The 22,010-nt window shown below is 35.7% G+C and overlaps 1 protein-coding gene across 9 annotated transcripts in view; it reads right to left on the reverse strand.

The window, feature by feature from the left end:
- Positions 1-22,010, reverse strand: part of phldb2b (pleckstrin homology-like domain, family B, member 2b) — a 66,103-nt gene that overhangs the window by 30,227 nt on the left and 13,866 nt on the right. For 8 of the 9 annotated variants that reach the window (XM_073830473.1, XM_073830480.1, XM_073830475.1 and 5 more), the window contains exons 2-7: positions 21,342-21,410; positions 21,147-21,270; positions 18,784-18,966; positions 12,958-13,077; positions 7,887-9,004; positions 2,031-2,372 (exon numbers count right to left, since the gene is read on the reverse strand). In XM_073830473.1, the coding sequence (XP_073686574.1) occupies positions 2,031-2,372; positions 7,887-9,004; positions 12,958-13,077; positions 18,784-18,966; positions 21,147-21,270; positions 21,342-21,410 (1,956 nt within the window). Of the gene's footprint in view, positions 1-2,030; positions 2,373-7,886; positions 9,005-12,957; positions 13,078-16,083; positions 16,213-18,783; positions 18,967-21,146; positions 21,271-21,341; positions 21,411-22,010 lie in introns of those variants that run through there. The other variant, XM_073830479.1, reaches the window with a different exon arrangement.

Here is a 22,010-nt window from a genome sequence, read left to right on the forward strand (position 1 = left end):
GAGTGTGATGTTTATATCTGCTCATCACAGTTTATACTATGGATGGCATGTCTCTGAGCTGCTTCAGCTGTTTCTGTGTGGGCTAGAAGGGAGAAACAGGGCTAATACTGATTTATAGTTTCTATAAACCAGTTTCCAAGGCCATTTCGTGTTCTGTGGTGTATATCTATAGATGGATAAATAACAAAACCAACACATGACAGCTACTCCTGCACAAAAGACTAAATAGATTAGTCCATACAGGAGTTGGAAGGAAGACACCCACACATTCCTGCTTGGATTAAAGTGTGTGTGAGGTTGTGTGCATGCCAGGGAAGGGTGGGAAACACTTATAACCTCTCCAAAAGGTCACAGGAATTAGCCGTATGGAAAAGGACTAGCTTTACAAATGATTCAATTACCTAACAAGATTAAAAGACACACTGCATGCAAAAAAGTCTTCATATATGAAGCCATAGTGGAAAGCAATTTGTATAGCTGAAGGTCATCTGACAAGCGCAGACAATCAAAAAATATAATATCATATAATATAACAATATAATACTATTGTTGAAATGGTAAAATAAAATTTTTAAACTATTTAATTTTCAAATAAATTAAATTATTATAATTTTTATTATTTGAAATGTAATAAACGATTTAAAAAAAAGACTATATTTCTATGTCAGCATTTTTTTAAATATAATATAATATAATATACTGTTGAAATGGTAAAATACAATTTTAAAATATTTAATTTAAAAATAAAATTGTCATTATAATTTTCTTTTTTAAAAATGTAATAATTTAAAAATAGTATGTTTGTATTATAATATAATATAATAATTGAAATGGTAAAATAAAAGTATATAATTTAGTATATAATCATAAATAATTTAAAAACAGTATATTTATGTTAGTATTTTTTATAATATAATATAATGTAGTTAAATTGGTAATATATATATTTTTAAACTATTCATTTAATTTAAAATTAAATCAAATTATTATATATATTTATATTTTTTAATTTAATAAATAATTTAAAAACAGTATATTTCCATGTCAGCAATTTTTCATAACATAATATAATATTATATAATTGAAATTGTAAAATACAATTTTAAACAATTTATTTAATTTAAAAATAAATTATTATCATTTTATTTTTTTAATTTTATTAAATAATTTAAAAAGAGTGTATTTCTATGTCAGCATTTTTTAATAATAATATAATATAATGTTGAAATGGTAAAATAAAAATTTTAAACTATTTATTTAATTTAAAAATGAATTATATTATCATTTTTTTCATTTAACTAATAATTTAAAAAGAATATATTTATCTCAGCATTTTTATAATATAATAGAACAGAATAGAAATGGTAAAACAATTAATGTTAAACAATTTATTTAATAAAAAAAATAAATTATATTATAATTTTCTTTTTTTAATTTAATAAATAATTTAAAAAAACGTATATTTCTTTGTCAGCATTTTTTCATAATATAATATAATAAATTGTTGAAATGGTAAAATACCATTTATTTAATAAATAATTTAAAAGGAGGTTATTTCTATGACATAGAAATATAGAGGTTATTTCTATTTTCAGACATTTTTATAATATATTACATTATAAGAATATAATAAAATATAATATAACAGTTAAAAAGGTAAAATAAAATTTAACTATTTATTTAATTTGAAAATAAATTTAATCATTCTACATTATAATTTTAATTTTTTAACTTAATAAACCATTTGAAAAAAGTATATTTATGTGTCTGCAATTTTTATATTATATTATATTATATTATATTATATTATATTATATTATATTATATTATATTATATTATATTATATTATATATTATATTATATTCCCAAATAGTATCTGGTCACTTCAAAAAAGTATTGATGCAATGCAAATGCAATTATTGCTAAATTAAATGGTCCCAAGGTGATTTTTACTAGATGCATTAAGTCAGTTCCTCTCATTCACTTCTAAGAGTAGCTTAAATGGCTTAAGAGAAGCTTTACCAATTACCTTGTTTATCCGTGTCAGCCGAGGAGAAGGGGTGGGAGCGGAGCCAAGGACAGTTGTTGTCTCCGCCCTGATTTCTCTGTGTCCACAATTCTTGCGCTGGCGTACCTGTCTCTCCTCGCCGACCTGGGTCTCCCGGGCTTTAAGCCCATAGTCGTTTTCAGCAGAAATACTGGCTGACAGACTTGCAGAGTCCGAGAATGTAGACTCATCATCTGACACCTGTAATTTCTCCAGCTCCTTGTTGATCTTCTGCAAGTCGGCGACAGCCAAGCCAGTTTTGTCCTGCTCTGCACGGCCCAGCCCAGAACACAGATTAAGGATAGTCTCCAGACGCTGACGTTCCTATGGATCAGACAGAGACAGTATGACAAAAATGCATATTCAGACACATGCAGCATCAGCTGGAGGGAAAGATAAATTTGGAAACCTTTCTCACCTTTGAAATGCAAAGAGATTTACCTGCAGCAGTTGTGAACATGTTTGTTATTTAGAAGCAGACATTTCACACTAATAGCCCATGGGTAGCTTAAAGAAGAACAATCATCTTTTTTCCATCATGAAATAAGGCGCAAAGACAGCACCAAACTGCGATCAGGGAAAGACCAGATGAAGACAACCAGGCATATACATCTAAAAACAACCCTGGCTCATGAAGGAGTGCACTTGGCTTGGAAAAAAAACCCTGTATTTATCGACTGATATGGAAATGCAAACAGCAAGTTCAGGCGGGCATTTCCAGAGCCAAGAAAAATGATCTCACAGCTTCATGTAGCAGTGAATAAACAATCTGACCTGCATCACAGGCATATTAGCAGTTATTAAATCCATGAAGAAGACATTTCCTTGTAAATCAAAACCAAGCCCAGCATTTTTACGCATTTGCACGACCCTATTCTTCAGAGAACTCTACTTACCATATCAACAGATCCAGAGGTCAGAGGACACATGGTGACCTCCAACTTACAGGAAGAGATCATGCCCTCATCAAAAAGATGCCAGCTTTAGTTACGTTCCTTACCACAGCAAGTACAAATTACAGACAGACGTGAACTCAACAACTTCAGCTGGTGTCAGAAACACAAACCCCTCTGATGAGTCGGTGGGAAGAGAGATGGAAGTGATGGAAATGGAAGCGAGAGAGACGGAGAGGGAGCTCTTAGAAACTGGGCAGAGTGAAACTAGACCCAATAAAAACCCTGCTGGCACTGGATGGGAAAGGATATACAAATAGGAGCAGCATGTTTATTCATGACACGCTATCAGCCCCAATGCATGAGCGAAGAACAAAACTTCACTGGATTCCCTCAATTTACATAAACTCTATGTATCAGTGATAGAATTTGATCTGTCAAGTGATAGAACATTATTTGGGCTTGGCGAAGGATCAGCAATCTCCACGTTAAACTCATAGTGCAGACCAAACTGTAAGTCGTAAGACTTGAAACTTGGAGGGATGGTAGTACTCACACTGCTGACAACATCACCAAGGCTTGCTCCAATAGGCATGACGTGGGCACTACATCGATCAAAAGTACAAAATCACTCATAAATTTTCAGAGATTTTGGATTTTTTGCAAGACACACTTTTGCAAACTGGTCCTAGGTTTTTTGCCAGACCGGATCCAGACCAGTGCAGAAAGATTCTCTGGAGCGTGAATATCAATAATTATCGAAAGAAAGTTTAACTTTCGACTCTCCATTGCAAAGGGTTGTTGAAAGGGGCGGGTGACTTTTAGTAAGTGCCTATAACTCCTGAACGCCAAACTCATAGCACTTATGTAAGAACTCAGTCTGAGGTCAAAGGAGCTTACCCACTTGGTGGCGCTGTAAAAATGATTATACCTATGCAACCATTTGTCCTATCAACATTTAGACACCGTCTAGGTCTAAAGTGGCACAAGTGTCTAGAAGGACATTCGTGTATCTAAAAAAAAAATGCCACTGGCTGATGAAGTTTGACCACCCATTAGACAAGGTTAACGGAGGCTGATCGTAACGAAACTTGGTGGGCCTGTTTGACTCACGGCCCCAAAGGTCTGTGAGAAATTTGAAAGAAATCAACCATTGGGGGAGGTGATATTGCATTTTTCAAGAGTAAATGACTACATTGCGTGGTTTTTCGCACATATACGCGATATTCATATCATGTGATAGAACTCCTCATTTAATTTTGCATCTAGAAACACTGCTGTCAATCATATCATTTATTAAATGAGTGATAAGATGTAAAAAAAACTACTTTTACAAACTAGTCCTAGGTTTTTCGCTCAATCTGGAATAAAAAATACACTGCAGTACAATTCTCTAGACTCTTTAGGTCAATAATTATCAAAAAACAAATGTTGAAGCTATAATGGGGTTGTTTAGAAAAGGGGCCTGTCCAAATTTGCTTAAATTCCTACAAAGCCTAAAGGAAAACTCAAACCTGGTGAGCACATGCGACAGGTGATTTTAAAAAAGCATGCAAAGTTTTAAGGAGACCAGACCACAGCTGGCACTATAACAGTCATAGACATTACAAAAAATAATATTTCTATGGTAAATTACCTGGATTTGCCAAAATGCTTTTTTTAGATCATTGATTTTGGTTGTTACAGACTTGCTAAATAATGTCTTTTTTCATATGTGCTTAAATGCCTTAAAGCACTTGTACCATGGTAATCGCTTGCAGCTATATTATTTATACTGATATAGTATAGTGCTGGGCAATATACTGGGTCAAACAATAAACTGGTTTGAATTACACACATGGTATGAATAAAAAAAAGGCATACTGGTACAAGAACTGAGGGGATCCCTGTTAACTGTATACACTTCTCACTAATGGTCAGAGAACTTTTAGAACTATTAATAACACACTAATTCTGTAACTGTGCAAATAAACCAGCTGTAAACAGTCGTTAACACAAGTAAGACACTGAAGATGAACACAAAGAGGAGAAAATACTGTAGCAGGCAGAGCAAACTCACCATTCATGATGTAAATATTGGAAGAAAATCATACATTTTGGATTGGGGTTTATAGAATGTATCTCTGAGGGGAATTGACTGTCTTCAGAAAAGTTTAGATGATATTTTCCTTTCATCTTACCTTTGTATAATCCATATTAATGTAGTATTTAAAAACAGAGCAGTGCTTTGTTTACAGCAAGGAATCACTGCTGTTCCATAGGTGCCACCTGCTGTCAGAGAGTGAATTTGCGTCTCATTCAGTCTGTATGCTGTTTTTGTTTCATGCAGATGTGTTTTAAGTAGCATAATTTCACAAAGCTAAGGTCAGAACTTTTTATTTTTGCTTTACATTTTGAAAATACACAATCTAATTTACATGAACAACTGTAGTACATGTAGTATGTTTGTTTGGAATGGATCATGATGTAAAATGCAGTGGATCTGTAACTGTTTCATGCATCCAACAAAAAGTGCAGAAAATAATAGAATTTTAATTCAATTAACAAGAATGTTTTATGTAACGATAACACTCCATAGAAGAGTCAAAGTAGAGGTCAAATTTCCTAATTCCTAACAATGAGACTACTAGCTAACCATAGCAATAACAGGTAATGAAAAAGTTCTAGCTAGAACAAGCAAATACAAATTTAATAGTGCTACGTTCGTGATCAGGCATTTAGAAATTGGCATCTCTGTGCACTTAAAGCCATTCATAGTCATTGGCAAAGCAATTCATATCTTTGCGAGTGACATAGAAAGTACCATTAAATATATGAATAGATCTCAAATGCATGAAATTAACTTTTTTACATATTTTTCCAATGCAGCTGCCACTTGGATAGTTTTCTCCCAAACTTTTAGAGCTCTTTGGGCTCTGAAACAGAAAAAACAAAACAGCACATGCTACGCAACTGTGCTATCATGAAATAAGAGTGTGTTTTTTGGACATGTACCACCATGGCTAAAGTCTGTAATATTATTTTTTCTAAGAAACCCAGTGAAAATCTATGTGTGGAGGTATTTCTCCACCTGTAGCGGCCTTGTTTTCACTCAGTGCTGGCCTTGTAAAGATTACCAGCCTGTAGTTGTGGTGCTAACTAATGAGTGGGCGGCCTACGCTGATGGTTTGGCCTCTGCCCAGCAGGGCGGCGCCACAGGTGGCCTCCCTTAACCAAAGCGTACAAAAACTCTGTTGCCTTTCATTTGAACCCCATTGAGAGCAGCTGAGAAGCAAGAATGGGACATGTTAGCATGGGCAGTTTGCCAGGATCATCTGCAGCTGTGGGCGGCCTCCCAGAGAGAGTGTTTTCGGGAGGCCGGGTTCAATGAAAGTGGATGTGGTTCTAGACTGTCAAACTGTCTATTAATAGGAGGTTTTTGCAGCCACACCTCTGCTTGGGTCTTCCACCGCATCCACTACAGAGAACCAGAGGGGCCTTCCTGCACATGGTCTGTTTGTTATAAACGAATGGAATGCCGGAGTGCAAGTTTGGCGGGAAAATTAATTAGGCTGCAGGTGGGATCTCCCACAAGATTCCATATTGCAAGAAGAGTTTAAATATCACCAGCTTTTAAATGTGATACCCCCTTCACAATAAGAAAAGAAAACAGGGTAATGGAGAAGGAATCTTAAATATTCTTGATGAAATCGACCATCAAAGCCATTTGTTCCTACTGGGTGAGTCTTAAGAAGAATAAGCTTCTAAAGAATTAAAATAAAAATGAAGCAGATGATTGGACATGCAGATGTTTGAGTTCTAATATAATGATATGCATATTTGTGTTAAAGGAAAAATATTGAAAAATCTGTCATTAATTACTCACCCTCATGTCGTTCCAAACCCGCAAGACCTTAGTTCATCTTCGGAACACAAATTAAGACATTTTTGATGAAATCCGAGAGCTTTCTGTCCCTGCATAGACAGCAATGCAACTGACACGTTCAATGCCCAGAAAAGTAGTGTTGAAAGGCTCATAAATGCGTGTTGAAGACCAGTGTTGGGGAAAGTTACTTTTTATAGTAGTGCATTATAATATTGCTATACTCCCTAAAACAGTAGCTAATTACATCAGTTACTTTTTATGGAAAGTAATGTGTTACATTACTTTTGCGTTAGTTTTTAAATCTGGGCAGGGCTTGCTTGTTTGTTTTTAATATAAAAAGTTTGATTTTAAGCAAATGTAAAAGCCCTTTCACACCAAAAGGTGAAATGAATAAGCCTAAGGCTGAACGAAAAGTAAATTCACATCTGTACAGTCACATCTCCTTAGCAATGAGAAAAATGAAAGCAAAAATGTTAGTTAATCTAAAGTAAGTTTTGCTTATTAGTATGGTTGAACTGGATCAATAAAGGTCAGCAGCAAAGACATTGGTTAATAAAATGGGATTAAATACAACAAAAAGTAACTGGTTTTACTTTTTTGAAAAAGCAACTCAGATATTTTCTTGGAAATCAAAAAGTAATGTGTTACTTTACTAGTTACTTTAAAAAAGTAATCTGATTACATAACTTGCGTTACTTGTAATGTGTTACCCCCAACACTGTTAAAGACTGACATGGAAAAAAAGAAATAGTTCAATAGTCATTATTTTTGTTTTCTTTGCACACAAAAAGTCTTCTTGTAGCTTCATATCACGGTTGAACCACTGAAGTCACATGGACTATTTTAACAATGCCCTTAATACCTTTCTGGGCCTTGAACATGTCAGTTGCGTTGCTATCTATGCAGGGATCAGAAAGCTCTCAGATTTCATCAAAAATATCTTAATTTGTACTCGAAGACGAACAAACGTCTTATGGGTTAGGAACGACATGAGGGTGATTGATCAATGACAGAATTTTCATTTTGGGGTGAATCTCTTTAAAGCAATGCATCGACAACAAAGTGATAAAAATCTCTCACCAGTCTCTCCACTTCTTGTTCCCGCAGTCTTTCGTCCCTCTGTCTCTGGTGGTAGTCTTGAAGCTCTTCCTTTCCGCTGAGAGAGCTGATGCTGCCCTTTCTCTCCCTGAAGCCACTCGGCGGACCTAGACCTGCCTTTCCGAATGACTGCCTCCTCTCCCCGAAACCGATCTCCAGAGCTGGCGAGGGACCACGCATGGCTTGCCTGTCCACTTCCGATAAGCAGCTGGTGGATGTCAAACTCACCTTCTTGGCCTGGCGGGGACTGGTGGCTTCTCCTGATGTCATGGTGACATCTGGCGGGGCTACGGTGTGTTTGATACCAGGCTTGTTGGACAGCGAGATGGAGACTACTTCAGAATGACCATTCTGGGCACCAGTTGAGCGATAGCTTGGTGGGAGGGTGAGCTGAGTGTCAGCAGGTCTATAAAGACGTGGTAGGGAACGACTGTGCGAGCTCATGCCTGTAAGTGACCCAGCGGAGTACTTTCGCTGCCGTGGAACGGGTTCAAGTCCTCCGTTACGACCTGCGTCTGGGGTGTTGAATCGACGAGATAAACGAGGGCTAGAAGGCATGCTGGCTGCGCCACTTCCGCCCACAGGTGTTGGAGGAAGGGAATCAGTCGCACCGGTGGACGAGCCATTCCACATTGAAAGCGCTGAGCTTGAGGTTCCAGCACGACGACTATCTGATGTATTGAGAAAGAGACTATCCTGAGATTGGTTCCGGATCATAGGTCGAGAATATGGAAGTGATCCATCTCGCTCTCGAGGGTCAGGACGGCGAGGAGATGGAGGCATGCTGCTAGATGAATGTGCTGGAACTTTGGACGCAAGTGGTGGCCTTTCAGAGCTGTACAGTCGGCGGGTTTGTTCTTGATAGGATATTGGAGAGGATGTGGTGATTGGCGACAGCAGATTAGGTGTGGTGGGAGGAGACTGTGTCATGCTAAAGTAGGAGGGGCTTGAGTCCCCATTGGCTCGCAAGCTGTTCTCCAACGCTTGCTTCTTTTTTTGTAAAGTGTCCATCAAATCCCGCAGTTCGGAGACAGAGCGCATCCCTCTGGAGCCAGAGCCACCCAGACAATGACTGAAGTCGCTGCTGAACTTGAGATAATCTAAAAATAAACAGAAGAAAGGCTCTTCAGAAGAATAAACGAGAGTTTATTACTCGCAGCTTTGTCTTTGAAAAGGTCAGACTATTACAAGCATGAGAAAGTGGTTACGAGGAGTTATATAAATGTCTGCTTGGCCCTTGTTAACTCCTGAAATTGCTTTAATTGTTTGCAGGAGTACCGGGAGCCCGGACTGGTGTATACCTGAGGCTCATTTGACCTGCAACGACCTGGATCGTCAGTTTTCCCTCAGGGACAAATAAATTAGGCAAGTATTCAATGTGGCGTTACAGTTTAACGGAGAAGTTTACTTCCAGAAAGAAAAATTCCTGATACTTTACTCACCCCCATGTCATCCAAGATGTTCATGTCTTTCTTTCTTCAGTTGAAAAGGAATTAAGGCTTTTGAGGAAAGCATTCCAGGATTTTTCTCCAGATAATGGTGGCCAACAGGTTGAGGGTACAAACTGCCGTTTCTATGCAGCTTAAAAGTGCTCTACACAATCCTAGCCAATGAATAAGGGTCCTATCTAGAGAAATGATTGGTCATTTTGTAAGAAAAATACACATTTATATGCTATTTAACCACAAATGCTCATTTTGTACTAGCTCGATCTCACGTACTACGTAACCCAACCCAGTGTTTACAAAGCGAACATGCAAAGAAAGTCAAAAGCCCTTAACAAAAAAAGCTAAAACAATGTCGGATGATTTTGAAGTTGTAGAAGAACATTCAATGGAGTTTTTCGCTCTACCTTAACCTTCCCAACATGATTACGTAATGCGTGAAGAAGCGCATGCGGATCGCAGAGCTAGTGCAAGACGTGTATTTGTGGTTAAAAAATGTATACATTAGTATTTTTTTAAAGAAAATGGCATATTGTTTCGCTAGATAAGACCCTTACTCATCGACTGGGATCGTGTAGAGCTCTTTTGAAGCTGCATTGAAACTGCAGTTTGGACCTTCAACCTGTTGGCTTCACTAGAAAATTCCTGGAATGTTTTCCTCAAAAAAACAATTTCTTTGCGACTGAAAGACATGAACATCTTGGATGACATGGGGGTGAGCAACCATCAGGAAATTTTTATTCTGGAAGTAAACTTCTCCTTTAAACTAACACAAACTTAGTCAGTTAAGACATTTTCTAAAAACAGAAACTGACTAAAGTTCAAAACATTCTAGAAACAGAAACTAACCAAAGTCTCCTCTACACAAAATATTGCACAAGGCACAAAAACGTCCTTAATTAGTTCAACTTAAATAACTGTAGATGATCAAGCACAGGTTAGGAAGACATCAGAGAAAAGACGTCCATGTTTAATTTGGCCTCTTTGTCTGCTATTCTATCTCCCTCCTTCAGACGCACTTTTCTCATCTGCTTTCCTGGACGAAAGGTAAGCTTCACTCTGCCACGTGCCAAGACAGCGAAGATCAAAGCAATCCCACTTCAGATGACTGACGTGAATGCTCATAAAACACATAAACCTGCACATGCCAAGAAAAATCCCTTTATCTCTTTACGGTGCATGTGTGCGTACATTAGGCTTCAGCGGAACTAAATCATGGAGGAATCTAGGTAACGAAGGTAATGAAGGAAATAGAGCAGATATATCATAAGGATGACAGAGTTAAACGAAAGGCATGCAAGATCACACAAACTTTGACCATACATGGGAAGCTTCTGGCTAACCATTTAGCCACAAGCTTCACTTTATATGGCTACTGAAAGAAACTGATGCATGCTGGTGTATATACCACACTCGTAAGGCCCTCACCCCTATAAACTAACTAGACAGCAGCGGAAGGGTTAAAGTTTAACTTATACCAGTATAGTAAGCACAGTGAGGCCCTGAATGTGTGTGTGTGTGTGTGTGTGTGTGTGTGTGTGTATTTTTCCCAGGTTTGCTATGTACCATGCACTTTGAGTGAGTGGGTGCACATTTGTTTATATGTGAAGATTCATTCCTGTTGTCTAGCAACACAGTGTGAGTTACAGAAAGACTGAGAGGTGGTAGCAATGATTTATGTCAGTCTCCACACCTCAACCAAAATGTTCAATCAATCAACGGGGAGAATCCAAACCACATCTGTGTACAGATCACACATTCCACAAGACAGACAGGCTCCCTGAGCGTATGTGGTTTTCTTAGCTATACTTGAGTTAGTTAGCTAAATCTGGCAATACTTCATGAAAGTCATTTATATAGAAAAACAATTCTTATTTTTAAATTCTTATTTTTTTCTTCAGGGTTTGGATTGCAGTTAGTCCAGCAATTGCAATTAACTTAATTCAAATAATAAATAAAATAAATAGTTAATAATAAAATTATACTGCAGTCAAAAGTTTTTGAACAGTAAGATTTTTTATGTTTTTCAAAGAAGTCTCTTCTGCTCACCAAGTCTGTAGTTATTTGTTCCAAAGTACAGCAAAAACTGTAAAAATACTGAAATATTTTTACCATTTAAAATAACTGTTTTCTATTTGATTATATTTTAAAATGTAATTTATTTCTGTGATTTTTTTGCATCATTACTCCAGTCACATGATCCTTCTAATATTCAGATTTGCTGTTCAAGAAACATTTTTATTATTATTACCATCAAAATTTAAAACAGTTGAGTATTTTTTTCAGGATTCTCAGGATTCTAGAAAGATCTAAAGATCAACATTTATCTGAAATAAAAAGATTTTGTAACATTATACACTATGCCATTCAAAAGCTTGGAGTCAGTATATTTTTTTTGGGGGGGGGGTGCTTTAAATTTATCAAAAGTGATGATAAAGACATTTATAATGTTACAAAGGATTTCTATTTCCGATAAATGCTGTTCTTTTGAACTTTCTATTCAAAGAAACATGAAAAAAATATATACTTATATATACTATAGCCGTTTTCAACATAATAATAATAATGCATGATTATTGTGCAGCAAATCAGAATATCAGAATGATTTCTGATGGATATGACTGGAGTAATGATGCTAAAAATTCTGCTTTGAAATAACAGGAATAAATTACATTTTAAAATATATTCAAAATATATTCAAAGAGAAAACTATAGTAAAAATATTTCAAAATGTAAAAGATTTTCAAAAAGTACTTTGGAACAAATAAATGCAGGCTTGGTGTGCAGAAGAGACTTCTTTAAAAAACACATTCCATTAAAAAATCTTTTTGTGCAAAAACTTTTGATTTGTAGCATATAAAAAAGCAAACTTTGAAAAAATCTGAAATTATACATAAAAATATAAATGCACTTACAAGGTATAAATGCATTTACAGAAATTATTTCAGAAATACAGTTGTGAAACTATTTTGAATATTTTTGAATACAGAAACAAGAAAATGTAAAAATAAATAAAACAAATAAAAATATATAAAATTACAGGTAAAATATGTAAATGTTTTTCTATGGCATAAAGGCATTTGCACACACACAAAAAAATCTTAAATATAATGTTAAGATCTTATAAAAATATTTAATTTTTTAATCTGATACTAGGGGCTGAGGTTGGTCAGAGCTACTGTATTTTACAACTTTTAAGTGGCATTTTTATACAAAAAAATTGGAGCGAAGATTGCTCCAAGCAGCAAGTCTGCTGTGTAAAAATGCCTTGTCTGTAAAGTAGCACTCTTAAAAGAATTCTGCTACATCAAAGGTTTAGAAGATCCTATTTCAGACTGCAAAAGTGCTGTGACAGATAACTGAAACCTGTATTACACACACACACACACACACACACACACACACACACACACACACACACATACAGAGAGACAGACTGAGACATAGAAGACCCTTCACGGATGTTGAGCTGGCATGTTGTGATATTGGATACAGGCCATGTGTGTGTACAAAAGATCAGTGGTTTCAGTTCCTGAGGGGGTTTGGGTGCATAAGATGGATAGTTAAAGAAGAAGACCATTTAGAGACTTGGAAGAAGGAAAGCTTACCTGTGCTGTAGACCAGCGGAGCAACGGGACTCTTCTGAGGCAGCATGTTTTTCATACGGTTGGCCTCCTCGGGATGGTTAAAGCGAAAGATATAGGATTTACCCAGACAGAGAGTATAACCTGCAGAGAGAGGAATAAACACAGACGGATCATTTTGAGAAAGACCAGACTAGACCCAAGGCACTAAGCAGAATCGTCGAAGAGAGTTCACTTTAAATGAATCTTTCAACCTCATAATTTAATTACTTCAGTTGTCAGTCAGCATAGTTGCCAATTCTGATTAAGAAAGGCTTGTTTTGCCATAAAAGCTGATTTATACATTAGTTTTTCCTTATTGTCTCTTAGTAGAGTACTAGATCCTGAGGGTCTGGGTCTGCTCTTTCCACTAATCTGAAATCAGAGACCACAGAACGGCAGATGGATGCGAGCCCGGAAAAAAAAGTCATAGAAAGCGGAATAACAGCTCATGGAAAATATGTAGGACCTCTTTTTCCTCCTCAGTGAAACCCCAAAATATTTGCCTCAGTGGTCTTTTCGCTAGATGTGAGGTTTTAAGAGCTAGGGTGAACGAAAACAATTGCATCAAAACAATATTTTGAATGGATTTAAAACAACAACAAAAAAAACAAAAAAAACAAGCAATGCATGATTAAAAATTTAAATGAACTTTTAAGTTAAAGTAGATTTTATTACAGTGCATAGCACTTTCTTTGTCCAGTTCTCTGAATGTCCAGTCGTGTGTGTCAAATGCCAAACCTTTGACATTCAGTCTCTTAAATCTGTCTGACACTTTCCAGAGTTTGGTACATTGGCAGAACATCTCTTCAAAGCTTTCTCTGGACTTCCAGTTTGGACTTTAATGTGTCACTGAACGGACAAATACAGCTTGAGCTGCGGGATGTGCTGATTTCATAACAACAGATGGACACAATGTGTAGGAAAATAAAACCCTGAGTCAGTCAGCACACTTCCATAGGCATAACGCGTCTAGAGAAACACTCGTGAAACATAAACATAAACAGGCACACGTGTGCGTGCGCACACTTGTAAGTGTTTAGTCTGCACAGCTGTGCTCCTAAGGCTAAATAAATACACTTTCAAAAGAACAAAGATGCACACATCTAAGCTTGGCACCCAAGGTGACTGTACTGCAATTCTGTTTCATGTACTTCCACGCAGAATACATTTGTGTAGGTTCGTAAAAATGTTTCCGAGACTTACATAAAAGAGTTTACACTTGTAGTTTATTGCAAACATCTTTTCCTGCCCTTCTGCCCCACAAATGAATCCACAAACACAGCTGCTTCATCTTATAAACTCTCTCTCTCTTCTAAAGTCAGGCTTGGATTAAAAATAAGATGCCTTTGATCAGATAATCAAACAGGCATGTTACTTTATGAACAGTTCCCTGCTCAAATTATTGGATTAGCCCAGCACCACAAGGAAACAATCTTCTGGTCAAAATAAAACATTTTATATATCTGTTTTACGCTATGAATTAGAGGGGAGAAACAGTTAAGATCATAGCACGGATATTAGGTAAATGTTATTTGATAATTAAGAAGACGAAAACTATAACAGTCACATAAGGTAGACAACTGTATGATACACTAAATATATGCATGCATCAAAACAAATGAGCTTCATTACTGTAAAATAATGCCTTCTACACTGTAAAAAGTTTTCACCAGTTTCAACTAATTTTATTGTCGTGAGTTGAAATGACTTGTAGTTTTAAGTTGATTTACCTTAAAATTAAGGCAGCTGCTAACCGTAAGTTTTTAAGTTGAAACTGTGGAAAACTTGTTTATTTTTAATTAAAATGAAACTAGGGCGGCATAATTATCTAAGGATTATTTTAAAAATACACTACCAGTCAAAAGTCTCTTCTGCTCACCAAGCCTGCATTTATTTGATCCAAATTACAGCAAAAACAATAAAATTGTGAAATATTTTACTGTTTAATTCTATTTGAATATATTTTAAAATGTAACTTATTCCTGTGATTTCAAAACTGAATTTTTAGCATCATAACTCAGATCCTTCAGAAATCATTGTAATATTCTGATTTGCTGCTCAAAATTTTTTAATATTACTGTTATGTTGAAAACAGCCGAGTAGAATGTTTTCAGGTTTCTTTGATGAATAGAAAATTCAGAAAAACAACCTTTATCTGAAATAGAAATATTCTGAAACATTATAAATGTCTTTATCATAACTTTTGAGCAATTTAAGGCATCCTTGCTAAATAAAACTATTAATTTCTATAATTTCCTGAAAACATTTACTCACCTGTTTTAATTATATTATTATTAATACAAATGTTTCTTGAACAGCAAATCAGCATATTAGAATGATTTTTGAAGTATCGTGTGACACAAAATAGGCTACTATGTAATGATGCTGAAAATTTGGCTTTGATCACAGGAATAAAATTACATTTCAAAATATATTAAAATAGAAAGCGGTTGTTTTAAATAATACAAATATTTCACAATATTACAGATTTTGCTGTATTTTGGATCAAATAAATGCAGGCTTGGTGAGCAGAAAAAACAAAATCTTACTGTTCAAAAACTTTTTACTGGTAGTGTATTACCACAAAATAAATACCACAATAAATCAAAATCATACAAAAACTGTTACAACCCACCCTGACTGACAGTGTTATAAGTTGCAGCAACAGCTGACTTTGTACTTGACAATCATTTACATAGAGATAAGCTGTGGATTTTTAAACTACTTGTTATTTGCATCAGACACATGTGGAAATATTATATAAAAGTTAAACGGTACAAAAATGTTGGCACGCACGTCAATATCACCATGTTATATATTCACATTTAATTTTAAAATTATGAAATTAAAAATCTAGTCGACTATCTCAAACAAGCATGTTCAAAATCAAAGTTATACTAATTAAAAATTAAGTGACGCTAACGTGACAAAAAATAAGAACATTTCGGTTATAATGTACGACGCTGTGAACGAGCACGTACGCGGCATCGATTATCATAACAGAAACTTTCGCGTCCTTGACCTGCAGCGTGTATTCAATGTAAACGTATAAACCGCATATCTAATCAATTTGCTGAAGAAAACGATCAATAAGAAAGGGAAACAAACCTTTCAGGAAGTCCCATTGAGCGAGTACCTCAAAACACGAGCGGAGCTCTGCAGTCAATTAGTGTTTGACGCCGAAAGGCATGACCCGGTGCGTTTTACTGTATGATAAACGCACGTCGACCGCTTCACTTTCCTCCTCTCCTGAGGTCAATGACAATAAAGCAAACGCTCCAAACCCAACCTAAAGGGGTGGTGCTTTTTACATACTCAAGTAGCCTACAACACGGGAGGGAAGTCCAGCTGTTTCACGCTGTAACTCGCTTTTGAAAGTAAGTCAAAGCTTTAAGTTTCAATGATGCTTTACTGTGAACACTGGTAAGCTCGAGATTTATGGTCTTTGTTAAAGCAAACACTTGGAAAGTAAGTGAAAGGGCCGATTTAACCCCACCCCCTACATTTTCTTTGTCTACCTACCTACCTACTCAGAGATTAGTTTACCTGAGAAATCTCAATGAATAACATGAGAAGAAGAAACACTTTATAATATGTATATTATAGAATCAAGCTTATAAGCACTTTTTTCTAAAATGTTTGTACAGCCCTCTGCAGGATTTGCCTGTTGAGTAATATTTTGTGCAACTCTGACTGAAATCAATTGTTTCTCTTGCACAAGACTAAGCATAATCTAGCTCAGTTTTCTGACCTCTCCACATCACCATGTGGATGTCAGCACAAAACCCTCAACTTTCATCAATCATGATGCTGTGGACAACGAGAAATCCGATTTCGGTCTGGCTCAAAAGTCAATAGACTTCTAAATAACAAAGACCACCAAAATATGATGGGATGAATTAATCCCCTTTCTAAAATATTAAGGCATCTATTTTCTTGTAGCCTACTGAATTTGGATTCACTTTGAAAATAGTGTAAGATAATATATTGTTTTCAATATCATTTATTGGTATTTAATAAAATTAATGAACACTGCCATTTAAAAGTGTGGGATTAGTACGATTTAAAAAAATAAAATAAAATTTTAAGAAGTCATCAAAGCTGCATTTATTTGATCAAAAATCCAGGAAAAAAATGTAATATTGTGAAATATTATTTTTATTTAAAAGAACTGTTTTCTATGTGAATATGGTTTTAAATGTAATATATTCCTGTATTGCAAAGCTGAATTTTCAGCATTATTACTCCCGTCTTCAGTGTCACATGATCCTTCAGAAATCACTCTCTAACATGCTGATTTATCATCAATGTTGAAAACAGTTGTGCTGCTTAATATTTCGCTGGAATTTGTGATACGTCTTTTTCAGGACTCTTAATAAAATAAAAAGTAAAAAAAAAAAAAGTAAAAAAGAACCGCATTTATTTAAAATATAAATATTTTGTAACAATATAAACTGCCATTTAAAAGTTTGTGGTCAGTAAAATTTTTTTTACTAGGATGTGTTAAATTGATTAAAAAGTAATAGCAAAGACATTCTAACAAGATATTGTTAGAAAATGCTGTTCTTTTTTACTTTTTATTAATTAAATAATCCTGAAAAAAGAATCACGTTTAAAAAAAAAAAATATTAAGCAGCAGAATTGTTTCCAATAATGATAATAAAAGTAATAAATCAGCATATTAGAATGATTTATAAAATCTCATGTGACACTAAAGACTGAAGTAATGGCTGATGAAAATCTGCTTTGCATTAAAGGAATAAATTATATTTTAAAATATATTACAATAGGAAACCATTATTTTAAACTTTTTTTATGTATTTTTGAACAAGTTAGTCGGTTCAATAGTTGGATTTCTGCTATTTACATACCAGACACCTTTGTCAGGATTAGATATTACTGAACAGACTCGTATAGTCTGGAACCATCTAATAATAGATTGAGTCTGACGCCATTCAGAGAATTTGCCAATCAAATGAAGTTTTGCAATTGCCTGGGCTGAAATGACGGCAGTTGTTGCATCACAATGAGTGGAGGAGGTGGAACGGACCTCTAACTGAGCTCTACTGATTGTTACCAGCCCTGTGGCTCACGTGCTCTCAGTTTTAATCTAATTGACTCAAAGCGTTTAGAGTCAGGGGAGGTTAGCCTCAAATATGCCTCTATTTCTCATTGACAGAACATCCTTTTATAACTAGCATGTGGCTTCTTTTTGCAATACAGATGTATAAAATGAGTTCAAAACTCATTTTTTTTTAAAAGCATTCAAAAACGAAAAGAAATTTGTCTTCATTTGCATGACAGTCATGCCTATTGACTGTCCCTCACACAGAAACAAAGACATTTCTCAATCCTGTCAATATTTGCACTTCAAGTGTCAGAATATGTCTGGTAAATGTTTGTCTGACTCGCTCTCGCTGAGATGCGAAAGAGAATAAGCATAGAGAATGATGGATCGTTTGTTGAGGAACTCTGTGAGGCTAAAGAATGCAGGAATTATGGGAAAGTACAACCTTGGGGAAGAAAAGCTGAGATCAGTAGCTCACTCTAACACTTCTGGAAGCTCTGAGTCACAGCGTCGCATTAAGAAAAGATCCAAAACCACACCAATTAAACTCTGTGTGACGTCCAAAACCGAGACCCTGCTGGAAAGACACATTATACATTTCCAATACATAACGCACTACATTCCCAGGTCATAAACCTCTTCCCTTTTTCATTTACTCAGACGTTGTGTTTTCCAAAGCAAACAAACAAAAACATATATGTGGTAAATGCATTTTCACTGATTGTGAAAATTGCACTTACCTTGTGTGAGTTGTGTGGGTCTGGTAACAGGGACTCCGTCGAGTGAACACAGGTGTCCGCATGGGTCAAGGGTGATGACCCCTCCTCTGTTTTCAATTCTGCAGTGTTCTGCTTCAATGCCGGGACCCTCAATAGTGATGTCCTGAGGTACAGGGGCGTCATTACGACCTATGCGTGTCACTCCTGTAATAAAGAGCAACTATAAGGGCAAGATTTTAGTGCAGCTGTGAGTTTGATTTAAATTATTGTTGACTGCAGTAAACGTAAGACCGTAAATACATATTCTGTAGTGTGTTATCTATATTTAATCAGTTCCTCCATAAATCCTGAATACTTAGTTCAGCTGACAGGTTTGTTCAGTGCCAAAAATGTCTCACCAACTGTGAGGCTTTGCATTTTTACCTCCTGGGGCTTTTTAAATTGAATTTTGATGAAAATGCACACTTGAAATAGGCTTTTAGAGTTGTCAGTGATTTACCAGCAATGTTAAGGTAAACCGTGGCCAGGGCTCTAATATTCTACGAAATATTCTAGGGGTTTGTTTGGGGTATATTTAGTTAGTATTAGTATTCAGTATAAATTGTTACTTTTGAAAAAAAAAAATCACTATACTAAACAATAACTATCTTTGTAAAGTATTTGAATGTTGTTTTATTAATACGTTGAACAGGAATGCACGTTTTTCAGTGTGGTTCTCATGGAGATTTGGTTTGGTGCTCACCCTGTGCATAGTGTGACCTATAACTATAAAAAATAAAATAATTAATAACAGCACGTTATTGAGTTTTTTTTAAAGATAAAATAATAAACAAAATGATAAAGTTTGATAATACTATTATATTTAAAAAATAAATGAGTATTAAATTAAAACTTTTTTTTATAGTACACTGCTAATGTTACACTTTTTTTATGAATGATTCAAAGGAACAAATTAATTTGTTCGTAAATTGGACTCTACGGCTCATGCTTTCATGTTCACTAAATGCAGGAAACCCTTGTTTGCACTCTAAACCTCACAAGTTGCATTGTTGCCAATAGCTACTGGATTTAGAGTGACGAAAAAAATAGTTTGATCCCCTGCTGATTTTGTATGTTTGCCCACTGACAAAGAAATTATCAGTCTATAATTTTAATGTTAGGTTTATTTGAACAGTGAGAGACAGAATAACAACAAAAAATCCAGAAAAACACATTTCAAAAAAGTTATATATTGATTTGCATTTTAATGAGTGAAATAAGTATGTTCCCTTATCAATCAGCAAGATTTCTGGCTCCCAGGTGTCTTTTATACAGGTAACAAACTGAGATTAGGAGCACTCTCTTAAAGGGAGTGCTCGTAATCTCAGTTTGTTACCTCGGCTGGGATCGTGAAGCTGCATTGAAACTGCAGTTTGGACCTTCAACCCGCTGATCCCCATTAAAGTCCACTATATGGAGAAAAATCCTGGAATGTTTTCCTCAATAACCTTAATTTGCGACTAAAAAAAGAAAGGCATGAACATCTTGGATGACATGGGGGTTTTAGAATTAAACCTTTAAAATGATAGTTTTTTTGTTTGTTTTTTTGCCTTTGTTGCAATATTAGTCACAGTCTGGAGACTTGCTGCTGGCATTAAAATACTGTTCCAAGGAATGGTGTGTGTGTTTCTGTTTTATATTTCCACTCTTCTCTGACCTCTGCTGGCTCACACACTCAACCAGTGACGTAAATCAGCCCCTTACAGCTTTACTGCAACACCTCAGTCTATTACCAGCGGCTGTGGTCAAATATTTGCTCTTTTTATATCAAAACATAATAAAATAATTAGACTTCCTTGAAATAGCAAGTTTAAATCAGTCTGTGTGTGTGTGTCCAGCACTATGGCGATACTGTAATACTTGTGACTTTATTACTCCGTCCCTCTGGGAGGAAGTTTGCTTGACTCCTTGTCCTGTCTCTATTCTGATAGGTTGCACACTTCATTTCCTGCACCATTCTCAGATTGCATTCCGGCGTTTACCATGGTGACCGTGATAAGAGGGGCGAGGATTGAGCGGGGGCCGTACGCACAGACGTGGTGTGATTAGGACAAGCATGACACCTGTGTGTAATCAGAGACAGGTGGACCCTTTTACGGCTTCAAGGTAAAGATTAAATAAGATACACCAGGTTTCCGCCTTCACATCTCATCCTTCCACCCTCTTCCTCTATGATAACCTAAGTGCACTAACAATAAAAGCCACATGCATCCAGTTTCATGAAGGCATACATAGATATAGGGGCTTATTCACAGAACTATTCTTTCAAGACTATTGTTCATGGTTATTTGGGTTTGTGTGTGAGGGAGGGAGATCAGGAGATCAAACAGTGAAAAAGCACATACCCTCCTTTAGAGGTAGTAGAGTAATGGCTACACTGAGCCTTCCACTGCCCAGGCTGACCAGGTGAGGGGTTGTGGTTTGTAACTTCAGTCCTTTTCCTGTGTCAATCAGGTCCAGTGGTGGACTCTAAACACAGAGAATAACAGCTCATTAACAGTCCCTACCTCAAAGAAACGAAGAACAAATGGTGTACTAACCGTAGGAGAACCGAGGCTCTGATCTGACTCCGGTTTGAGGACATTTGCCGGGCAGTTTGGCTCTGTATCCTGTACCACACAAGAAGAACAAAGAGCTGAGATGTTTAAACATATACATACTTGTTGTATAATCATCAAAGTGCTTTACAGACTTAACTCCCCAGGAAATATTCACTCAGCTTTTTAGATCTTATTAAATTTTTGAAAGAAGTCCTTTCTGTTTACCGAAAAAACAGTCAAAAGCAGTAATATTGGGAAATACCATTTGTTACCATTTAAAAAACTCTTTTCTATTTCAGTGTTTTAAAATGTAATTAATTTCTGCATAAGCAAACATGAATTTTCAGCAACCATTACTCTAGTAGTATCACCAGATCCTTTCAGAAATGATTCTAATATGCTGTTGAAAATGGTTATTCTGCTTAATATTTTTGTGGAAACTGTGATCATTTTTTCTGGATTCTTTAATAAACATAAAGGGTAAAAAACAGCATTTCAATTAGAAATATTTTGTAACATTATAAATGTTTTTACTTATCTTTGCTGAATAAAAGTATTTCTTTAAAAAAATTATATTGACCCAAAAATTCCTTTTATATTACATGTGATAACCAATGTTATGGAAGCTTGTTTTTGCCACTGAATTAAAAAAAATGGTAACTGAGACTT

Source organism: Garra rufa, chromosome 24 (genome assembly GCF_049309525.1).
Source record: "Garra rufa chromosome 24, GarRuf1.0, whole genome shotgun sequence".
NCBI classification, from domain to species: domain Eukaryota; kingdom Metazoa; phylum Chordata; class Actinopteri; order Cypriniformes; family Cyprinidae; genus Garra; species Garra rufa.